The 21,483-nt window shown below is 33.0% G+C and overlaps 1 protein-coding gene and 1 long non-coding RNA gene across 2 annotated transcripts; both read left to right on the top strand.

Annotated features, from left to right (window-relative positions):
- The first annotated feature begins 5,233 nt into the window (after positions 1 to 5,233).
- LOC131655331 (uncharacterized) lies at positions 5,234 to 6,694 on the top strand. The gene is made up of 3 exons (XR_009299730.1): positions 5,234 to 5,898; positions 6,098 to 6,352; positions 6,538 to 6,694. It is a non-coding gene; the product is annotated as an uncharacterized LOC131655331 (long non-coding RNA).
- Positions 6,695 to 13,620: 6,926 nt separating this feature from the next.
- On the top strand, positions 13,621 to 21,245 carry LOC131660876 (B3 domain-containing protein At5g42700-like). Its single transcript, XM_058930233.1, has 5 exons — positions 13,621 to 14,048; positions 14,135 to 14,175; positions 14,253 to 14,421; positions 15,476 to 15,682; positions 20,953 to 21,245. Exons 1-5 carry the CDS (start codon positions 13,815 to 13,817, stop codon positions 21,004 to 21,006), a joined length of 705 nt encoding a protein of 234 aa, XP_058786216.1. The 5' UTR covers positions 13,621 to 13,814; the 3' UTR covers positions 21,007 to 21,245.
- Positions 21,246 to 21,483: the final 238 nt, after the last annotated feature.

Here is a 21,483-nt window from a genome sequence, read left to right as displayed (position 1 = left end):
CTCCAACAATGCACCAAGGCAGCACATGATCAGAAAGGTTTTGTGAGATTATTCCAAAGATTTCTTCTTTTAATATGGCAGTTGGAGGCATACACGGCTGCCATTCCAAAGGTTTTTAGCATTGCCAGTTAATAAAAAGCAACATGTTGCTCAGAAATGGATAGAATATGTGGGGAAAGATTGTTGCTGCAAAGACACCAAAGGTTGGGAGGGAGATTATTCCTTTGATTACAAGCAAAAAGATTAAGATTGAGGGAGTCAAGATACTTAAAAGGTAGTTTATCAGAAGTCATCCAAGGCTCAGCAATGAAACAGATATCTGGTTTGTGAATATTTATAAGATTTTGAAGGGCTAATCTAGTAGGGTGATTAGCCAAACCCCTAACATTCCAAAAAATGCACTTCATTGAGAAAGGTCAGAAGTTACAACCTTTGACCTGGTTAATTGCCCTTTTTTTATTTCATCAAACTTTCACTATCAATATTATATTTATATCATTTATCCTAAACTCAAACATATGTCACTTATTATTTATTTTGCTCTCTTTTATTCCTATTCAACTTTAGATTATATATATATATATATATATATATATATATATATATTACTTTTATGCAGATTTTACATTTATTACTAATTAAAAATAGGGTTATTACGATTTTACCCCCTTGCCATATAGGTCATTTATGGTTTTCCCTCTTGTAAAATATTTTTTTTGAAAAACAACCTTGCCATTTCAAAATACTAACAATTTAGTCCCTAAAGTCATCCTTAGGAGAATCCTAAAGAAAATCTGCAGGAAACCTGCGGATTTTGACTCTAGGGACTAAATTATTAGTATTTTGAAATGGCAAGGTTGTTTTTGAAAAAAAATATTTTACAGGAGAAAATCAGAAATAATCTATATGGCAAGGAGATAAAATGATAATAACCCTCAAAAATAACTTCTCCGTGCATCGCACGGGTAGACGTCTAGTTTACCTTTATTCTTTCTCACTTTTCAAATTATTTTGTTATTCTAATTTCTAAAAACAAAATTGTACTCCCTCCGTCTCATAATAAATGTCTTATTTGAGCAATGTGCGGTTTTTAAGAAAATGATTGGATGTTTTGGTTTTAGTAAAAAAGTTAATGTCATTTACTAGAATACCCCTATTAATAGCAGTTGAATAACGTGAAAGTTAATAAATAGGGGTATAATAGTGGAAAAATAATAATGATTGATGCATTTGAATTGTAAATGGACAATTAATTTGAGACAAGAAAAAAATGCAAATGAGACACTTATTATGAGACGGAGGGAGTAAGCAACAAGCCAACATCAATCTCAAGCCATCGGTGACACTTAACAGTAACAGCAAGTTTGTATATGTAGAGGATATTAACACCAATAATTGTTTTCTTCTAAGTTCTATCTTTTCTTCTTTTCATCTCTAAGAAGTAGTAATTGTTCTTCTTTCACTTACTATCTTTTCTTCTTTCCATCACTAACATGTAACAATTGTTTCCACTTTTCAAATTCCTTTGTTATTCTAATTTTTAAAAGCTCCACTTTCTTTATCAAATTAACATAACAAAGAGATATAGATTAAAATTACTAATAGTAGTATAATATTATTATCTATTATATTTTCTTAATTTGTGTGTTTACTGTAAAAAGGATAAAGCTTTGAGAAAAATGATAAAATATGTTGCAATTAATTAATGAATAGCCAATGCTACAATGTACAATGGTTGAAGAAAGAGTGAAAAGAAAAATAACATACCACAGAAGAGAGAAATGACAATAGGAGGAATCAATACACCGCATCGGCGCTGCTTTCATTATTTTGTATCACGTCAACTTCGTCGTAATTTCATAAACTTATGGTGGATAATTTTGCAGCTTTATGTTATGATAGTGCGCCATTTCGTTACGGTAGTGCAGTTTGCCGGTGTTTCGTTTTGTTGGTGGTGGCGTTTCGTTTCGTGATTCATCGGTGGTGGCGTATCATTTTTTATTTCTTTTCTAATGACAACTCACGAGAGAAACATAGAGAAGATAAACAGCCTATTTTGATGTTTAAATTTATGTTTTTTGTTTTTTTGTTTTTATATTTTTTATATGAGTGTAAAGGTAGTGCACTGACAGTGTAAAATAACTTTACACATACAACCTATCAAAATCCTTATATTTATCATGTCATATTAGTTTTTTTTAAAGTAAAATTGTGTTTTAATTGGATACATGGTTATGATTGGTTGACAGTGTAAAAATATTTTACACACTTCAGTGCATATCTCTTTTTCTCTTTTTATATTGAATAATAATAATAACATTGGGCCTAGGATTGTGATGCCTAGTGCTTCGGCACTTCCTGCAATGCACTTGGAGAGGGTCAGTCCTAGTCCTGACACCACCAATGACGATTGATTAGAATTTATATGATTGTTTAGATTAGAACCCAATCTATCTTGGATGAGATTCCGTTTTTGCTTTCATCTCAATCTTTCTTAGTCGTCACCGTCACACGAAAACAACAACCTCCATAACTCCTTAAGTCATGATTTTTTTTTCATTTTATTTGATTGCCTTAAACTTAGATTTTTAAATCAAAAAGAGTTTTTTTTGGTTATCTCTGAATTCATTCACGTTTTTATTCCTTCATTTTTGTTTAACTTGATTACCAAATTAAAATACATTTGTATTCTCATTTTATACTAGACTAGTGTCTTCATGTTACTATAATTTTACGTTTGTTCTAATTATTCATACCTAAATTTAATGAAATTTTAACCTTCTATAATCACATTTTTATAAGATTTTGATTTTCTCTTTTTTTTTTCTTCCATACAATATTCAATAATGGAAGTGATCATGAGACTATTACAGTGAACACAGATTTACAATGGAGTGAAATGGAGTGAATTTAACATTCGTATTGAATGCAATTCTAGTTATTATGAAGAATATATTTAGCACAATTTGTTTTACTTTTTTTACTCTTTATTGAAATGAAAAGTACTCTATGATATTATTTAAATGACATCATAATTGACTATATGCTTAGTTAATAATTACAGTCAATAAAGTCACATATATTTAACCAAGCACTTGGGCTCCAGTGGTAAAGGAGCTCTTGCTAAGGACGTAATCCGGAGAATACCGGGTTCGATTCCTAGGTAGGAACAATGCTTTTAATCACATAAGAGATGCGGTTGGTTTAAACATCTCTTTTAATTTGCATAAAATTAAGTAGTCCACCGACGAGGGACTTGACACATGTTAGTGTTAGTCTTAAATATAAAAAACTTTTATTTTAAAAAAACTTGAAGAAAATTTTCATAAAAAATACGAAATAATTTAATCCAAGTATTTCTTAAAAATATTTACTTATATCTACATTTGAAATGAGTGCTTAAAAAATAATATAATAATACAAAGAATGTGGTATAAATAATAATATTTCTTAAAAAATATTTACTAACATTTACATTTGAAATGAGTGCTTAAAAGAATATAATAATATAAAGAAAGTGGTATAAATAATTATTATATTAAAAAATCATAATTAAAATTTAAACACAATGGATTTTCACATGGATAATCTTCTTCTTTTTTTTGTTTCTCTAGCACTTTTTGTTATTTTAGACTTTAACAGGAAGTATTTATTTATTTATTTTATACTAAAAAAGGCAGTTAATATGTAAGTAAAAATGGTTCTTGAATTAGGCCTTAAAAATCCATTGGTTTAAGGTATGTTTGGTAGAGGAGAAAAAGAAAACAGAGAGTTGAAAAGAAGAGTGAAACTTCTCTTGTTTGGTTGGGGTGAGAAAGAGAAGACAGAGAATTATAATCTATGGATCCCACAATTTTTTCAATTTTCTCATGATAGGAAAGAAATGAGAAAGAGATTGAATTTTCCAATTTTACCCAATTATTATAAAGGTCCTGCTAACGAGTGCCCCTAGGCACTGGATAAGGAGTATTAAATGAGGTTTAATTAAATTGTTATTGTTTTGAAATAAATGGTAATTACACAGTAGAAAGAGCCTTCATCCAAAGACTTTTTTGAAGTAAATTCATCAACTAGGTCGTCATATTTTACTGTCTCCAAAAGATCATTTTCAACACCTATCAATGTCAATCCATTAAATCTTTCTTATAATATGGTAGACCGCAGGTAAGTCTTTAACAACTTCAATCTATCTATTATTATAAATATTATTATAATTATAAATATATAAAAAGTAAAGTACTTGGTAATTCCAAGTTAACCCCTCTAATTAAATGTTTAATCTAATCTAATTTCAAGGGTATAAATGATTAATTGCATTGTGATGCAATCACAAGCATTTGGTAATTAATATTGCTTATGTGTCATGTCTAGGCTTTTTGTTATATTTTATATTTATTTTAATAATAGAATAACTAACTATTACAAAGTATCAAAATTTTGAATAATGGGATAATTAACCATCTTTACACGCTTCAAAATTTTGAATAAAAGCCACATTAATGATATGCAGCCACACAACTTCCCACTCAACCATAATTACCATGTTTTATTATCCCGTAAAACATCTCCCCCCTTCAAATTCAAAGTTGTTCAACCACTCCATCCTTCAAACCCTAAATTTCTTCTTCCAAGCTTCAAGTTTCCATTTCCGCAGGTATGTTCCGTTCATTCTCTTTCTTTTTCAATCGAAAAAGCTTTTCATGCCCTAACAAGTTTAAGTTGTTTTCTGATTTTTCGAAATTGATTTATGGAGTTAGCTATTGCCATTCAATGGTACCATTCTTGACCAATCTGATTCTGTTTGTTTCTGTCTCACTACTTTAGCTCAACATGAAAGCTGTGATTTTCTTGCAGGAAAATTAGCTTATCAGCTTTACAAGAAAATGTTTTCGGGTCCAAGGTGGGAGCTCTTGGAGAAGAGAGGAGCCAAGAAGCAAATATTGATATGTGGAGTTTTGTGTTGTCAAATGGAATTCTTCACATCAATTCTCATCTTTATCTCCTTCTTCGGTCTCAAAATCCACGACATCGAACTCGGTTCACGTGTTGTGCTTCCACAAAAACGATTAACGAACTCATTATTTAGTTTTATGATTTTGTACTATTAAAATCAATTCAACGTTCTTTTTCACTTGCAAATGTGTGGGTGCACCCTCAAATTGTTGAAATTTGACAATTATAGTAACTGTTGAGTTAATTGACGTAATAATGATTGAATTTTGGTTATAAATAATACAGGAATGGAATCCAGTAGAGAAGGAACTCATACAAAGATGGTGTTTTTGGAACAACATGTCCTATTCCTCCTCAAAAGAACTTTAGAGTTTAGATACATACTTCAAGTCAAGGATCAAATTGGTAGCTTCTATTATTTCCCATCACTTACATTCCATAAAGCTGCTGGTGCTTTTGGTGGTATGAGGATCCTAAGTTGACGACACAAGATCCGAATATTTCACGGTGTGGTTGTTGTCAATTGTTACGATCTTTGTAGCTGATATATGTAGCCTACATAATAAAGCTGATATCACATGTTAATTCTGATTTTCGCAAACGTAAATATTTATTCTTGACAGTTGAAAACTCCAATATGATTCTAATATTTTACACTAATGAAGTTGGTTCTTTTTCAGGCTTTTCCTTCAATGAAGTTGGTTCTGTGCGCAAAAGCAATGAAAAAGTTGTTTGCTATCATTCCTTAATCTGGCTTTCATAATGAAGAGGATTAATTGGAAATTTGGTATGCTTAGTGATTGTTGAAGTGGAGGTTTAATTGATGAGGTTGAATGGAAGGTATTGGTGACGGGAATCTGACGATGATGGTGGAAGCATTTGTGAAGGAATATCTTGCTTGGGAAATAAAAGAATACAAGATTTTGGATTCTTTCTATTTTCAAGGTTTGGTTTCTACTACTAAATATCTTTGCATTCTTATCTGTACCAGAGGTTTCATTAAGTTTTTTTCTATAGAGCATTTCAACTTGCATCAATTATTTGGTTAACAATGAATTTCTCATACACCTGCTTACACACATGTATTAACAATGAGTTTTGACTTTTTTTAATTGACATTTGGTTAATTTCTTTTGACTTGCAGAGGGGTGATGTTTTCAAAGCTGTCTTTCATTTCATTTCTCACAATAGACTTGAGGTTTTCATCTTTTGTCGAGTTTGCTATTCCCATTTTCCATCTCCGCTTGAGAACTTTCATCTGCAATTTCAGTTTCAGCATTGATATCTGAAGGATGTTGGCTCTATGTTATAGCATCTTATTCTTGAGGATCTATTTCAGTATGTAGATCATGTTCAGTTTAGGGTTCAAAATTTGACACTGATGCATCTGGTGGTGCAGGTGCAAGTGGTTCTTAGACTATTTCATTTAATGGTCAACTTTCAAATTAATTAAACTAACAAACTATAATCTTTCTTTTGGTATTATCTTTCCTTCTGTAACGAACTATAATTTTATTTATATATATCTTTCCTTCTGTAACGAACTATAATTTTATTTATATATCATCTCATGTTTGAATACAGGTACGATGTATGGATCGTCCGAGTTTCCTGTCGGTGCACAACTGCATTTTGGAAAGGCTTATGAGATTATGTAATACATGATTTCTCGGGTTAGCTAAATGAATTGGGTTAGTTAGTGTATTGTGGAACATTAGTGATTTTTTAAAATTCTGCTATGTTATAGTGCGTCTATAGTCATTATTTGACAACACTGATTATTAGTTAATTGATGAGGTGAATCATACTTACCTGCTCTATAAACTTTATTTTGCGTGCGAAAATATTTATTGTTTCTGTTTTAATGTTTGGCCGATTTCTGTTGTAATTTTATTGCGTTATATATGATAACTTTTATTCATTTTTAGACTCTCATTTCCCAAATTGATTCATAGATTATAAGAAAGGTATTGGATGTTGTTGCTCGGATTATTCAGTCCGGCGTGACAACTAATGAAATTCAGAGTAGTTCACAAGGCAACTATTGTTGCACGTGTCAATTTTAATAAATTTCACTTTTGAAAGCCTTTCAGCATTTACTTTTATTCAGTTTAGTAAGTCTATATCGTGTTTGTCGTAATTTTTAGTTGATTTTTGTATTGAGATTTGCGGATAGCAAAAAGTTAATAATTGAACTATATAGCTTCTCAATGGAGGCAGTGTCATGGCTGGTGAGCTGATTCCCAAAATCAGGTTGCGCCTGCAGAGCATCTGTATGCAATTGCTCCTGTTGTGTTGCAATTTACAGCTAAAATATATGTTTGGTGCTGCTATTGTATCATGGAGTAAAAACTCATCCATATACTTTATATAAACTGATATGTTACTATATATATATATATATATATATATATATATATATATATATATATATATATATATATATATATATATATATATATATATATATATATATATATATATATATATATATATATATATATATATATATATATATATATATATATATATATATATATATATATATATATATGAGAAATGCTAAGAACACTCTTTTTTCAACAATCTCTTTAATACTCACTCTCTTATTGGTTGAAACATGTGTGGATCCTACCACTTTATGTGGTACATATTTTCTAAATGAGGGACCCACACATGTTTCAACCAATAAAAAAGTGAGTGTTTGAGAGAGTGTTGCTATATATATATATATATATATATATATATATATATATATATATATATATATATATATATATATATATATATATATATATATATATATATATATATATATATATATATATATACTTTTATTTAAACTAATATATATAAACTGATATGTATACTTTTATTGAAACTTCCTTTCCACCACATCTAGGAATCCTCAATGGCACTTAATTTCTTTAGAAAACCAATTCACATCAGATTGAGCAAATCTTCCATTCCAATGGTTAACAAGTTTTTCAACTAAATGGAATCTCTCTTGCAAAGTGAATGAGGCAGATGATTGAGGGCCTTTAGTTGTATATCTTCAAACTTGAAATTTAACAACTCTAGCCACTATAGTCTTCGATCATACAAAATTTTCCATAACCATTTACTGAGAAGTGTAATGTTGAACCTCTCACAATGTTTTATACTCAACCCCTCTTTTTTGATTTGCATATAGTTTCAATGTTAAAATAAATAGGGGGTAGATTTTATGTAGTATTTAATAAAAAAAAATTGTACAACTTTTAAATTGATTACAAAATCAATGATCATTATTATAAAACTAAAAAATATTAATTAATTATTATTATTATTATCTATGTATTTCTTCAAAATAATTATTAGGAGTTAAAAATGAAACAAATTTTACTGTTGTATTTTATCATCCTAAAATAACATAAACGGAATTATAAATTATAATTTAATTTTAAAATACGTTTAAAACGTGTCAATAATTCATGAAGTTAAAGGCTAAAATTTGAAAGTTGCGTAGGAGTGACACATACATACTAAGATTATATGTAATTGATATTTTACTTATTCTTTTATAAATAAATTAAAAAATTAAATTTTTTTATTTAAGATAGTCGCAACAAGAAGAAGGATAAAAATAAGGATGATATAAATTTAAAACGTTAATTAATTAATTTACTTATCAAATACAATTTTATTTTACTTTTTACAATTTACTTTGATCTAGAATGAGAAATCTTTTGATTTTGATTCAACCAATAAACTATTATTTCTTTATAAAATTTTAATTAAAGAATATCATATACTTAATGAAAAATCATATATAATACTCTATTTTTTTTTTTACTTCCTAAAATATAAAAAAATAATAAATAGTTTTTACTTATATAAAAAATATTTTTTATATGAAATTCATCGTATTAGTATTTAATAATTCAATACCAATAATTCAATTTCATTTTGATTTTTCAAATTTGTTTTTAACTTCGAACAATTTTTTTTGGACCACCTTTATAAAAAATTAATTCAATCTATTAAATATGATTTCTCTTATATTTTTTTTAGATAAACAAATATTATAAACTTAATAAAAAATAATATGTGATATTATGACATGATACGAGAAAAATAAAATTGATTGAAAATATATTAGCTTTTTTATGATAAAATATTAACATTTATACCAAAAAAAATGGTACAAATATTTTTTTTATAAAAGAATAAGACAATTATGATCGGTGAATACACAATTTTTTTTATGAAAACACAATTTTTTTTTATATTTTATATACATTTTCTAAACATCACTATATTATTTTAATTTACTATTTATAATGACATTGTGAGACCCATGTAAAAACACGGGTAAATGACTAAATTATTTTTTAAACATCACTATATTATATTTATTTACTTAATTATTTTCTTGATTTTCAAAAATATCTCTAAGAAGTTATTATAAATAATTAATTTAATTTTTAATCATTATCATTATATATTATTATCAACCATGAAGTGGAGATATTCATTTAGAACTGAAATTTGACGGGGAGCTGTCATATATTGTAGGTTTGTAAAAATTATAAATATGATATAATAAGAAGGATTTAAAACTGATATTTGATGGGAAGCTGTTATAAATTTTTGGTTTGGGCAAATTGACTAATATCTAAAAAGTAATGTTATTTGAATTGAAAAAAAGATTTTATTCAAATATGTAAGTTTTACGATTAACTCATCTGAATTCAACTGAGTTTTGTTAACTCATTTTAATTTCCATCTTTTAAATGTTTCTCTTACTGTTGTTTTAAATATTATTGTAATTATGAATCAATGCTTAAAAGTTAGTGCATATTATTAGTATATATTTGTCACTATGTCAATGTTAACCAATTGAAGAATGAATTAAAACTTTATAAATGATAATTTGATAGACATCAGATATGAATTCAATTGCACGAGTTTCTTACTAGTTTAGAAAAACTCTTTTCATTTCCACATCCAATGAAAGTATATGCATTGCAATAATTTTTTATTTTATTTTGTGTAGTTTACGTCAATTGATTTTATGTAAACTAGTATATATATTGGACACGTTTTGGCAATTGGAAACTAGTACCGTTTCAATTTTTTAAGTTAGCACAATTTCGATTTATCTTTTAATACTTATTTCTAAAAGTAAATAAAAAAGGGGGCCTTTGGGATTTTGGGGGCCGGCATTACATGTCGTGTTAATGTTGCACCTGAAGATGATCGGTCCTGATATAGAGTAATGCTAACTTGTGTCTTAAGGATATAAGTTAAAGAATTAATTGAAGAAAGAATATCTTAGAAATTATACAATAATTTAAATGAAAGCATAAAATTTTTTTTTTTTTATTGTTTGTTTCAAAACAAAATTTTTATAAATGAGTTTTTTAAGTTGTGCTTCAAAGGCACAAGTTAGCATTACCGAAATATATAATAGTAGTAATATATAATAATAGTTAAATGATAGTGCACTTGAATAGAGATCCATCAATCTACTATGTCATTAATTTTTTTTAAATAAAAAAATAGTTTAATTGAATACATGGTTGTAATTAGTTGACCGTGTAAAAATATTTTATAGCATCATCCATTTTTTTTAAATACTATAATATTAAATAAATAAATAAATAATTCTTAATAATTATAAAATTATTCTCAATTTTAACGTCAAATTACTAAATTATTCAACAACAACTTTTTAAGATAAAATAAATTTCATATTTTAATATTCTTTTTCTTTTTGAAAAGTTAAAATAAAAAGAATATCTTACTCCATCCCTTGAATTTCTCACCCATCATACAAGTTGCTTAAAATGCCCATTGCTTTTATAAATGTATCTCCGGAAGTACTTTTTTTTAATGTTGTTTTGTTCTGTAGATGTATATATGGAAGCTTCTGTAGCTGCATTTACGAAAGCATTTGATGTTATATTCACGACAGACTCTTCCTCTCCCCATTCTTCACTTTCTCATTTCCAAACACCCAAACTCTCCAAATTTCAAATATCAAACTTCCAGAAAACTTGTTTTCTTTCTCTCGAGTTCGGCCTATAACGTCAACATCAACTACCAACCATTCTAACAACTTCCAAACTCAATTTAATCGGTAAGTTTTTTACGTTTTGAGTTATTTTAGAATATAATAGAGTTAGAATATAATTTTTAGGTGTAGAAATGATTGGATAGTTTTAGAAATATAGTTTAGAGACAATGTAGGTAGTGTTTGATGTGTAAAATGGACGATCAAGCCACCATAATGGGGTTTTTAACCCTCTGCAAGAGTGATCAGACGCCATTGTTGTGTTTTTGAGGTTTCAGAACCTTCTGTAGATTCATCTATGGAAGAATGGAACGTTGTGTCATTTTGTAGATGCAGATACGGAAGAAACCCAATTTTTTGAAACGTATGGTACTTCCGTAGATGCATCTACGAAAGAGCAAATTTTTTTCTTATTATAACTACATACTCCCTCCATCCCTTATTATAAGCAAAATTTAACTTTTTAAATTCATTGAATAAATGATTATCTAATCTATATAAAGTCTAAATACATTATTTATTGAATGAATATAAAAAGTCAAATTTGCTTATAAAAGAGAATGGAGGGTGTAGTATCTAACTCGATTTTATTTAGATCACAATGCAGACATTATGGCCGACCATCCAAATAGACTTATACATGGGAGGACTACACAACATGCATCTGTGTGGCGTGAACGGATGCATGTAGTATCACAGGTGACTGATGGAGTTGTCGTTCCAGCTGGGCCTTCTCCATCCGTTCTAGTTGAAGAGCCTTCTCCATCTGTTCCAGTTAGGGGTCTTCTCCATCTACTACTTCATCACGGAGGCCTCGAGATGATGCTGAGGGTTTCTTACAGATGCCCTCCGCTCGTAGACGTGGACGAGACAGTTCTTCTACTTCTGTGCTTGTGCCAGTGATGACTGATGTAGGATCTTGCCACCTCCTGAGCTGCACGAGGATGATCCGGTGTTGGATATTGTCTGGTACCCGGGGATCCTATAAATGCATCCCTGTTGACAGGGCATGCAGATCATTCAGCCAGACATATTTGGGAGAGGGAGGTAAATTTTCTTTGGTTATTACTTATTACCTTTTTTTCTTCGGTTACAGACATCATTTACCTAACGTACTTATCGGATATCGCATGTGTCCATGAGTACAACTAGGGAACGACTACACTGGCGTACACCTACCACAAACTCGGAAAGGGATGCCTATGGAAGGCAAGGACTTGACTGGCAGTTGTATCCTCTTAGTGGTAACAATCTTATATTCTTCTACATTTTCTCAAAGTTTATTATATATTTGTGATAGTATGTTTGATCACCGTGTTTTTTTCTAGGGTTGGATACTACAACACTTCCCTAACATTATTGGCTGGAGAGAGGTATGAGATATAGTGATGCCATGTCGCGTGCTAGAGCCTTCGTCTCCCTCAGAGGGAACCAGGTGTCAGATCCCTAGAGGCGCTCGCTGAGGACGTCCAATATGATTCCTATGATGATCACCATGAGACGGCTTCGTAGGATGACATCACCCTATATTATGTATGGTTGGCTTCTAGTTCGACCATTATTGTTCGTTATCTTCCAGAGCACGTCATGCGTTAGTTTGACTACCAGCAGACGATACCCCGTCACCATTCTGACTCCGCTCCTATCGTCATGGCTCATCGGCATCTAGATGAGGTCTTTGTAGACTAGGATCACCACATGATTCCTGCCGAGGCTCGGGCGACCAGATCATAGGTAGACTGGAGCTACGTCGACAGGCACATCACTTGGTACTACAGAGTGTCACACCCATATATGATTCCCACTGCACCTGGATCACTGCCCAGACCAGCCCATGTGGAGATTTTGCGGACTCATCAGGCTCAGATGGACCACACTAACGATGTTCTTTCTCGATGTCGTGAGATAACCGACATGGGGCGGACAAGCATTGCCGATGGTTTATTCCATGAGGGGTCTGATGGCATACGTCTAGTAGAGGGTATCATTAGGGTGGCAGAGGATGCATTTTTGTACCGTATAAACTGTGATAGGACATGTGGGGCATTTGACGGTAGAGGCAGAGTAGCCAGTAGACGGCGTGGTGGACGTAGAGGCGGAGGCGGGGCCAAAGGCAGAGGAGAGGCACATGATGATGTCCGACACACAATAGGTATGCTTGTGATTTTTTTGAAAATTTGTATTTTGATTTTGTTTATGTACGTTATTTTGATTATGTATTCAACATTATGGTTGACGATTTATACTATATATATTTTTTGTTTACTATTTACTATTGCCTTTAAAGTACATAATTGAATTTTGAAGTGAAATATATGTCATTTAAAAATATAGCAGACTATTCCGTAGGTACATTTACAAAACACTTTTTTTTAACACGTTTCGTAAATATACCTAAGAAAAAAATAAATTTATTTTTAAAAAAAGTGCTACTATGAAAGCAGGGGTATAATTAAAATTTCGCGAGAGAATAGATTGAGATTTTCTCAATAAAAATTGTATGCTTCTAGAATCTGTAAATCTATTAATGGAATATTAATACGTTGTACTTATCCGATTTTGAAGTATTACTATATTTTAGATACCATATACACCATTGAATATGCATTGAATTTCCAGTAAACTAACATAGAATATATTCAAATAATTTCCAATACTAATGTTTTTCTTTTTTTAATACCATATATAAATACAGTGGCGAGGCGAGAGAGAGAGAACACAACGGTCGACGAATAAACCAAAGCCATTTCGATTTCACAGAGCACAAAAACGAAACCTTAGAACTAAGTTCAGTGAAATCAAAATGGTGGCAAAAATGGTGGCAGATTCTTATGAAGATAGCCGTCGCAAAAGAATGGAAGAGAATCGGAAGAGGATGGAAGCTCTCAATCTTCCTCAACTCTCTCGATCCCTTCACAAATCATCTTCTCCCATTTCAAAACCCTCGCCGTCCAAATCTCGCACCGTCAAGAAAGAGCTCGTCGTCGTTCGAAGATCCGGCCGTGTCGCCAACTTGCCTGCTCCCGTTTACAAAGAAGTAACTAACCCTAACTATCTACATTCATTACTTCTTTTCTTCCGTCAATCTCACTCTCTAACCTAATTTCATTTCTTTTGTCACAGGTTCTTATTGATCGCGTTGTAATGCCGGGAAGATCTTCAAGGTTTTTCTTTTGCCCTAACTAGTACTCTGTAGTTGCTGTGGACCCGCATTTTTATATTTTAGTTGATTTTTTTGTAGAGGAGGTTATAATATGTATAGGGATTATTCAAAGCGTGTGTATGCTTCCGATGAAGCTCGAGTGGAAGCGTTGGACAAGGCGGAGAAGTTGCAGGCCGAATTAAACTCGAAGAATCCAATTTTTATTAAGACAATGCTTCAATCTCATGTCACTGGTGGATTCTGGCTGGTAATTTCTATACTTTTAAGCACTTTTCTAGTATTTGTGGTTTGTGTTGCTTATTTTTCATGTTAATGTATGTTTACTAGAAGCTATGTCCTTTCATAAAAATTGGGCTTTGATTTATTGGACACATATTTTCATTTTGTTATATGTATAGATGCTGGTTTAGTTGTTGTGTTTAATGTTTTTCAATGGAAGTTGTTGGGGGTAGCTTGATCTCAGTTTATTAATGTGAGCATTCTCTCTTTGGCTGTTACAAGTACAAATCTAACTGTTACTCTTTTTCATGTCCCATTAATAAAAGTTGGCTATGTATCAATAAAAATGGAGAATATTAATTTCAAGGTTGAATGAATGGATCTAAATTATTGAAGAAATGGAATGTAAAGTTAACTTCTTGAAAATAAGATTGTGTATCAAATAAGATTACACAAAACAATAATAATCCAATTCAAATTGTGTATCACACTATCACTCCACTACTTACTTTCAAGAAGTTTCAATTCTCAAATAATCTAGATACATTATTAATTCACATTACATTTTCTTCCTTTTTACACTATTTTAATCAACTACACTAATCTTTCTCAAGTGAAATAATTAATTACAATTGAGCTTTTCAAAGTCAATTTTCTTTTTTCTTCACATTCTCAATATTGCTGACAACTAACTTTGAATAATAGACGTAGTCAATTGAGAGATATGTTATGTAGTTGCTGAAAGTTGGAATTATCTTCATTTGATTATACAAAGTCAAATATGAGTTTGTCTGATTCTCTAGCGAAGTCTTTGGGAAAAAAGTATGAAACATGGAGTCAAACTTAAGTCAATTTGAAATTAACTCTGACTAAACAATGTCAGCTACAAGAATTATGATGTTGCAGTCTGATTATTTTTACATCAATGTGTTTTGGTTCTTAAAGTTTGTTTCACACTTGTGTGTTATGTCTGATGTTTTATTAGTCTAAGCCTAGTTTAAGTTTTAATGATATCAGTTTTAAAACATTTAAATCCAGATGATATTCTTTAGTAACTATTTTGGCAATCCTTGACAACACAGGGCCTTCCAGTTTATTTCTGCAAGCAAAACCTTCCAGAAAAGGACGAAGTGCTGACCTTGATTGATGAGGATGGAGATGAGTTTTCAACTACATATTTGGCTTATAAAACAGGACTTAGCGCTGGCTGGAGAGGTTTTGCCATTGCTCATAAACTTGCTGACGGGGACGCTTTAATTTTTGAATTAGTTAATCGCACTACATTCAAGGTGACTACATTTTGATATGTTTGCTCATTTATGCCTTGGTGTTTAACACATCCACCGATATTATTTTGTTCATGGTAATGGTCTTCATGAGACCATTCACTGAGTGTTAAGAAATATTAGGAGATAAAACCTTACATTGGTTTTTATCTCACATTCCTTTTTATATGTATTCTCTACTGTATTGTACAATAAGTGATTAGTATAGTACAATAGGTAGTTAGTTATACTTCCAGTTTACAAAGTGTACTATATAAAGGTAGCTACAGGTCTTTGTAATAGAATAATGAGAATAATACACAAAGTGTATTTTGAAATAAATGCAAAGCATTTTTCTAACTCAAACATGGTATCAATCGCCTGCGATCTTTTTCTCTTCCGCTAACCTTCGTTTTCACCATCTCCATCGTTTCTTGAACCCTGAGCTTCAGAGAAGCTCCTCCTCTTGATTTCGCATCTTCTTCCTTCTTTCATCCATGGTGACTCCACCTGAACCAAGCTCTGCTCTTGGCTCGTTTTCCAGTTCCACCAATCATAGCGTCTTTGGACCGAAACTATCCATCAAACTTCAAGAAAACAACTTTCTGCTGTGGAATCAACAGGTTGAAGGTATTATCCTCTCCCACAAACTCCACAAATTCGTTGCAAATCCACAGATTCCGCCGATCTACAAAACCGATGAAGATCGTCTTGCAAACAAAGTTTCAGACGAATATGAGACTTGGATCGTGCAAGATCAAGCTCTCTTCTCTTGGCTTCTTTCCACAATTTCCGAATCGGTGTTACCACGAGTGCTTTCTTGCAAACACTCGTATCAAATCTGGGACCAGATCCACAAGCATTTCAATGCAGTAATGAAAGCTAGGGTTCACCAACTCAGGGCTGAACTGAAGACAACGAAGAAAGCCAATCGATCAATCTCTGAGTATGTGCTACGCATTCGTGCGATTGCTGATGCGCTTCTTGCAATTGGCGATCCTATCTCAGATCGAGATCAAATTGATGCGATTCTCCAAGGTCTTCCTGAAGAATACAATCCTTTTGTGATGATGACCTATGGCAAAGGTGAACTCTCCTCCATCTATGATATCGAAGCTCTTCTTTATGTTCAAGAGGCACAGTTAGACAAATATCGTCAAGAACTTGCCATCACTACTGCTACGGCAAACATTGCTCACACTGAAGAAAACTCGAGCAACAAAACCACCAGAGGTGGCTTTCAACAAGTGCGTGGAAGAAGCAGCTATTCCAGAGGACGTGGCCGTGGCAGAGCTCGTGGCACATACACTCCTGGCAATCGTCCTACATGTCAGCTATGCGGCAAGTATGGACATTCCGTGATTGATTGTTGGCACAGGTATGATGAGAATTTTGAGCCTGTGCCACCCAAAACACATCAACAATCCACTTCTACTGAGGATCAGAAAGACAAAGCAACAAACTCCACTCACGCATCAGCTCTATTGGCTCACCAAGACAATCTCTCCGTCCCAAACAATCTTGAATCTCAGGCCTGGTTCGCTGACTCAGGTGCCTCTCATCACATTACTCCTCATAATTTTCACACTAGGCACATACAACCATACACTGGCTCCAATAAAGTATTGGTTGGGAATGGACAATCTTTACACATTGCTTCTGTAGGCACAGCCAATATTAAAACTCACACTGCACCTTATCCTGTGTTAGCCTTATCTGAGCTGTTACATGTTCCTAGCATTACTCGCAATTTACTATCTGTTTCCAAATTTGCTAAGGATAATAGAGTCTTCTTTGAATTTCATGCTAACCGTTGCTTTGTCAAATCTCAGGCATCTAAGGAGGTACTCCTAGAAGGATCTCTTGATGCCAATGGCCTCTATTGTTTTCCCAATTTGTCCTTGGAATCAACTCTGCAACCTGCTGCAAACACTGCTAGTTTGTCTAATTCTACACAGGTGCAACATACCTTAGACTCTGCTTTTAATAAATTTTCTCTATGGCATAATAGGCTAGGCCATGCCAATTCTGTAGCAGTTAAAACTGTCCTCAAACTGTGTAATCTTTCTTTAAGCAATAAAGATACTATTGATTTTTGCAATTCTTGTTGCTTAGGTAAATCTCATAGACATTATGCTCCTTTATCATCAACTATATATTCTGCTCCTTTTGAACTACTTTATACTGATTTATGGGGTCCCTCCCCTAATCCATCTAGTCAAGGCTTTTCTTACTATATAGCTTTTGTTGATGCTTATACTAAGTACACCTGGGTGTACTTTCTAAAACACAAATCTGAGGCCCTAGGAGCATTCAAGCAGTTTTTTACCTATGTGAAAACACAGTTTGACACCACACTCAAATCCATCCAATCTGACTTTGGTGGAGAATATAGACCCTTTTCAAAATACCTTAATGAGCTAGGTATTATACATAGACTCACTTGCCCTCACACATCTCACCAAAATGGCACAGTAGAGAGAAAACATAGAACAATAGTGGAAATGGGGCTCACTCTTTTGGCTCATGCCAATCTCCCTATGGAATATTGGGATCATAGCTTCACTGCAGCAGTTCACTTGCTTAATAGACTCCCAACACCTACTCTACCTCAGTTCACATCACCTTTTCATGCCCTGTTCAAGAAACTCCCAGACTACTCCACAATCAGAACCTTTGGATGTTCTAGCTTTCCTCACTTGAGACCATACAACAAAAACAAATTACAACTAAGAAGCTCTCAGTGTGTGTATTTGGGAATTTCACCCCTTCACAAGGGATACAAATGCCTTAGTCAAGAAGGCAGAATTTATGTTTCTAAGGATGTGACCTTTGATGAGAGGACTTTTCCCTATCAAACCATGTTCCCAACCACTGCAGTAAATAGTACATCTGGTACAGCAGGCCCCTGCAAGTCCATTCCTCTCTCCATAACTCAGCAGAGTGTACCTCTTGATGGTGACCATACACAGACAAACAACAACAACACTGCTCAGTCCACTGTGCCCTATTCTGAACCTGTCAACCTCACTGACAACTCTCCAGCTCATACACCCACCAAGTCCCTTTCTACAAGTCTGGAGGTACAGAACAGCTCAGATAATACACAAAGGTCTGTTCCACAAGAGGCACAAAGTGCTTCTTTAAATCCTACAACTAATGCTACTAATAACACACACAGTCCCTCAGCTCACACTCAACAGGTTCATGATGTTGCCATCATCTCTCCACAAACCAGTGAGTCCTCTCTTCAAATATCTACTGCACCTGTTAATACACATTCTATGCTCACAAGAGGAAAGACAGGGCACCTCAAACCAAAAACATTTCTTGCTCACTGTGAACCAACAAACATTAAACATGCCCTAGCTCAGCCAGAATGGTTCAAAGCTATGCAACAAGAGTATGATGCTCTTGTATCCAAAAACACTTGGACACTCACTACTCTTCCTTCCCATAGAAAAGCCATAGGCTGCAAATGGGTGTTCAAGTTGAAGGAAAATTCAGATGGTACACTGAACAAACATAAGGCCAGGTTAGTAGCCAAGGGTTTCAATCAGCAATATGGATTTGATTTTCATGAAACCTTCAGCCCTGTTATAAAGCCTGCCACCATCAAGGTCATCCTAACCTTAGCCTTGACATATAAATGGGAGATTCAACAGGTAGACATTAACAATGCCTTCCTCAATGGCAACTTACAAGAGGAAATCTACATGCAGCAGCCACCAGGGTTTGAAGCAGATAACAAGGGTCTTGTTTGCAAACTAAATAGAGCCCTATATGGCCTAAAACAGGCCCCAAGGTCCTGGTATGAGAAGCTGCATCAAACACTATTTCACTTTGGGTTTGTAGCTAGTAGGTGTGATCACTCTCTCTTCACTTACAATCATCAAGGTATAGTCATTTATGTCCTGGTATATGTAGATGATATCTTGGTTACAGGTTCTTCCTCACATCTCATTCATAAACTGATCAATCAACTGCATAATCAGTTTGCCCTAAAGAAACTAGGGAAACCTGAGTATTTTTTGGGCCTGGAAGTCAAATACCAAACCAATGGTTCTCTTATCCTCACTCAAACTAAATATATCAGGGACCTCTTGGCCAGAGTTAACATGGAGGATGCCAATGGTGTTCCTTCTCCTATGCTCAGCAACTGCAAACCCAGCAAATTTGGAAGTGATGTCATGCAAGAACCTCTTATGTATAGATCTGTGGTGGGGGCTCTTCAATACATCACCCTCACACGGCCAGACATAGCATACTGTGTGAATAAAGCCTGCCAATACATGGCCAATCCATTGGACAGCCACTGGAGTATGGTAAAACGCATTCTGAGATACTTAAGTGGTACATCTTCCCTTGGCTTACTACTGTCTCCTGCTATTGCTAACCAATCTCTCTCTTTAAGGGCATACAGTGACTCTGACTGGGCTAATGACCCAGATGACAGAAGATCCACCTCTGGTACCTGCATCTTTATTGGTCCTAATCTGATTTCATGGAGTTCTAAGAAACAGACCCTAGTAGCAAGGTCTAGTGCAGAAGCTGAATATAGAGCCTTGGCTCACACTACATCAGAGGTTCTTTGGTTAGAATCACTGTTAGCTGAACTAAAAGTGAAGTTTTTCTCTCCTATACTTCTGTGTGATAACCTCAGTGCTGTGCTACTCTCACACAATCCAATCCTCCATGCAAGAACTAAACACATAGAGCTGGACATTCACTTTGTGAGAGAAAGAGTCATGGCAAACAAATTGAAGATACAACATGTACCTGCCTCAGCTCAGCTAGCTGACATCATGACTAAACCACTCTCAACAGCAACATTTCATGACCTAAGGAACAAGCTCAAAGTGGTTCCACTGCCACCACACTGATCTTGTGGGGGAGTATTAGGAGATAAAACCTTACATTGGTTTTTATCTCACATTCCTTTTTATATGTATTCTCTACTGTATTGTACAATAAGTGATTAGTATAGTACAATAGGTAGTTAGTTATACTTCCAGTTTACAAAGTGTACTATATAAAGGTAGCTACAGGTCTTTGTAATAGAATAATGAGAATAATACACAAAGTGTATTTTGAAATAAATGCAAAGCATTTTTCTAACTCAAACAAGAAAATCAGAAAAGAAAGATGAATGTTATATGCATGTGGCTAGTTGAGATTTTGCTATTGCTCATAAACATTTTGATTGTTTACTCATTCATGTAGTAGTTAGCAATCATGCTGTTCCAAATGTATTTATCATATTGAATTGTGTGGTTGCTAAAATTTTCTTGCAGGTGTACATTATTAGAGTGAATGGCAGTCCTTCAGAGGGTGAAGAGCAGGAGTGAATTGCAGTGAAGTTGGAGATTGGAGGCAGTAAAATTATAATTTGCATCCTCTTGAGTAACAACTAGGGTCACAAACTATATAGTTAGCAGTGTTTGGCGAAGGCTGTAAGATTAGTCCCTTGTCGGCACGGTTGCATTTTGTGTATTGAACACATTATTATTTATTAATTATATAATTAATAGAAGGTTAAGTTTAACTGTGTCATCCATTATTTTTGAAAGATATGCAAATTTATAATAACTGAAAATATATTTAAAAATCTCATGTTTATCTAAATTCGTTCGTTTAGAGGCAATTCGAGAGTTGGTTTTTGGAGGGTTTTGGAAGAAAGACTTTGAAGGATTAAGTTTATATCTTCAAAGGTGTTGGATATTTTTTAAAAAAATTAAAAACAATATACTACATTAACATATAAAATCATATTATTTTTTAAACTTTTTAAAAACATCAAACATATGTTAAGATATAGACGCAAC

The sequence above is a fragment of the Vicia villosa genome, linkage group LG3 (genome assembly GCF_029867415.1).
Source record: "Vicia villosa cultivar HV-30 ecotype Madison, WI linkage group LG3, Vvil1.0, whole genome shotgun sequence".
NCBI lineage: Eukaryota > Viridiplantae > Streptophyta > Magnoliopsida > Fabales > Fabaceae > Vicia > Vicia villosa.
This window is presented reverse-complemented; position numbering and strand designations above follow the sequence as displayed.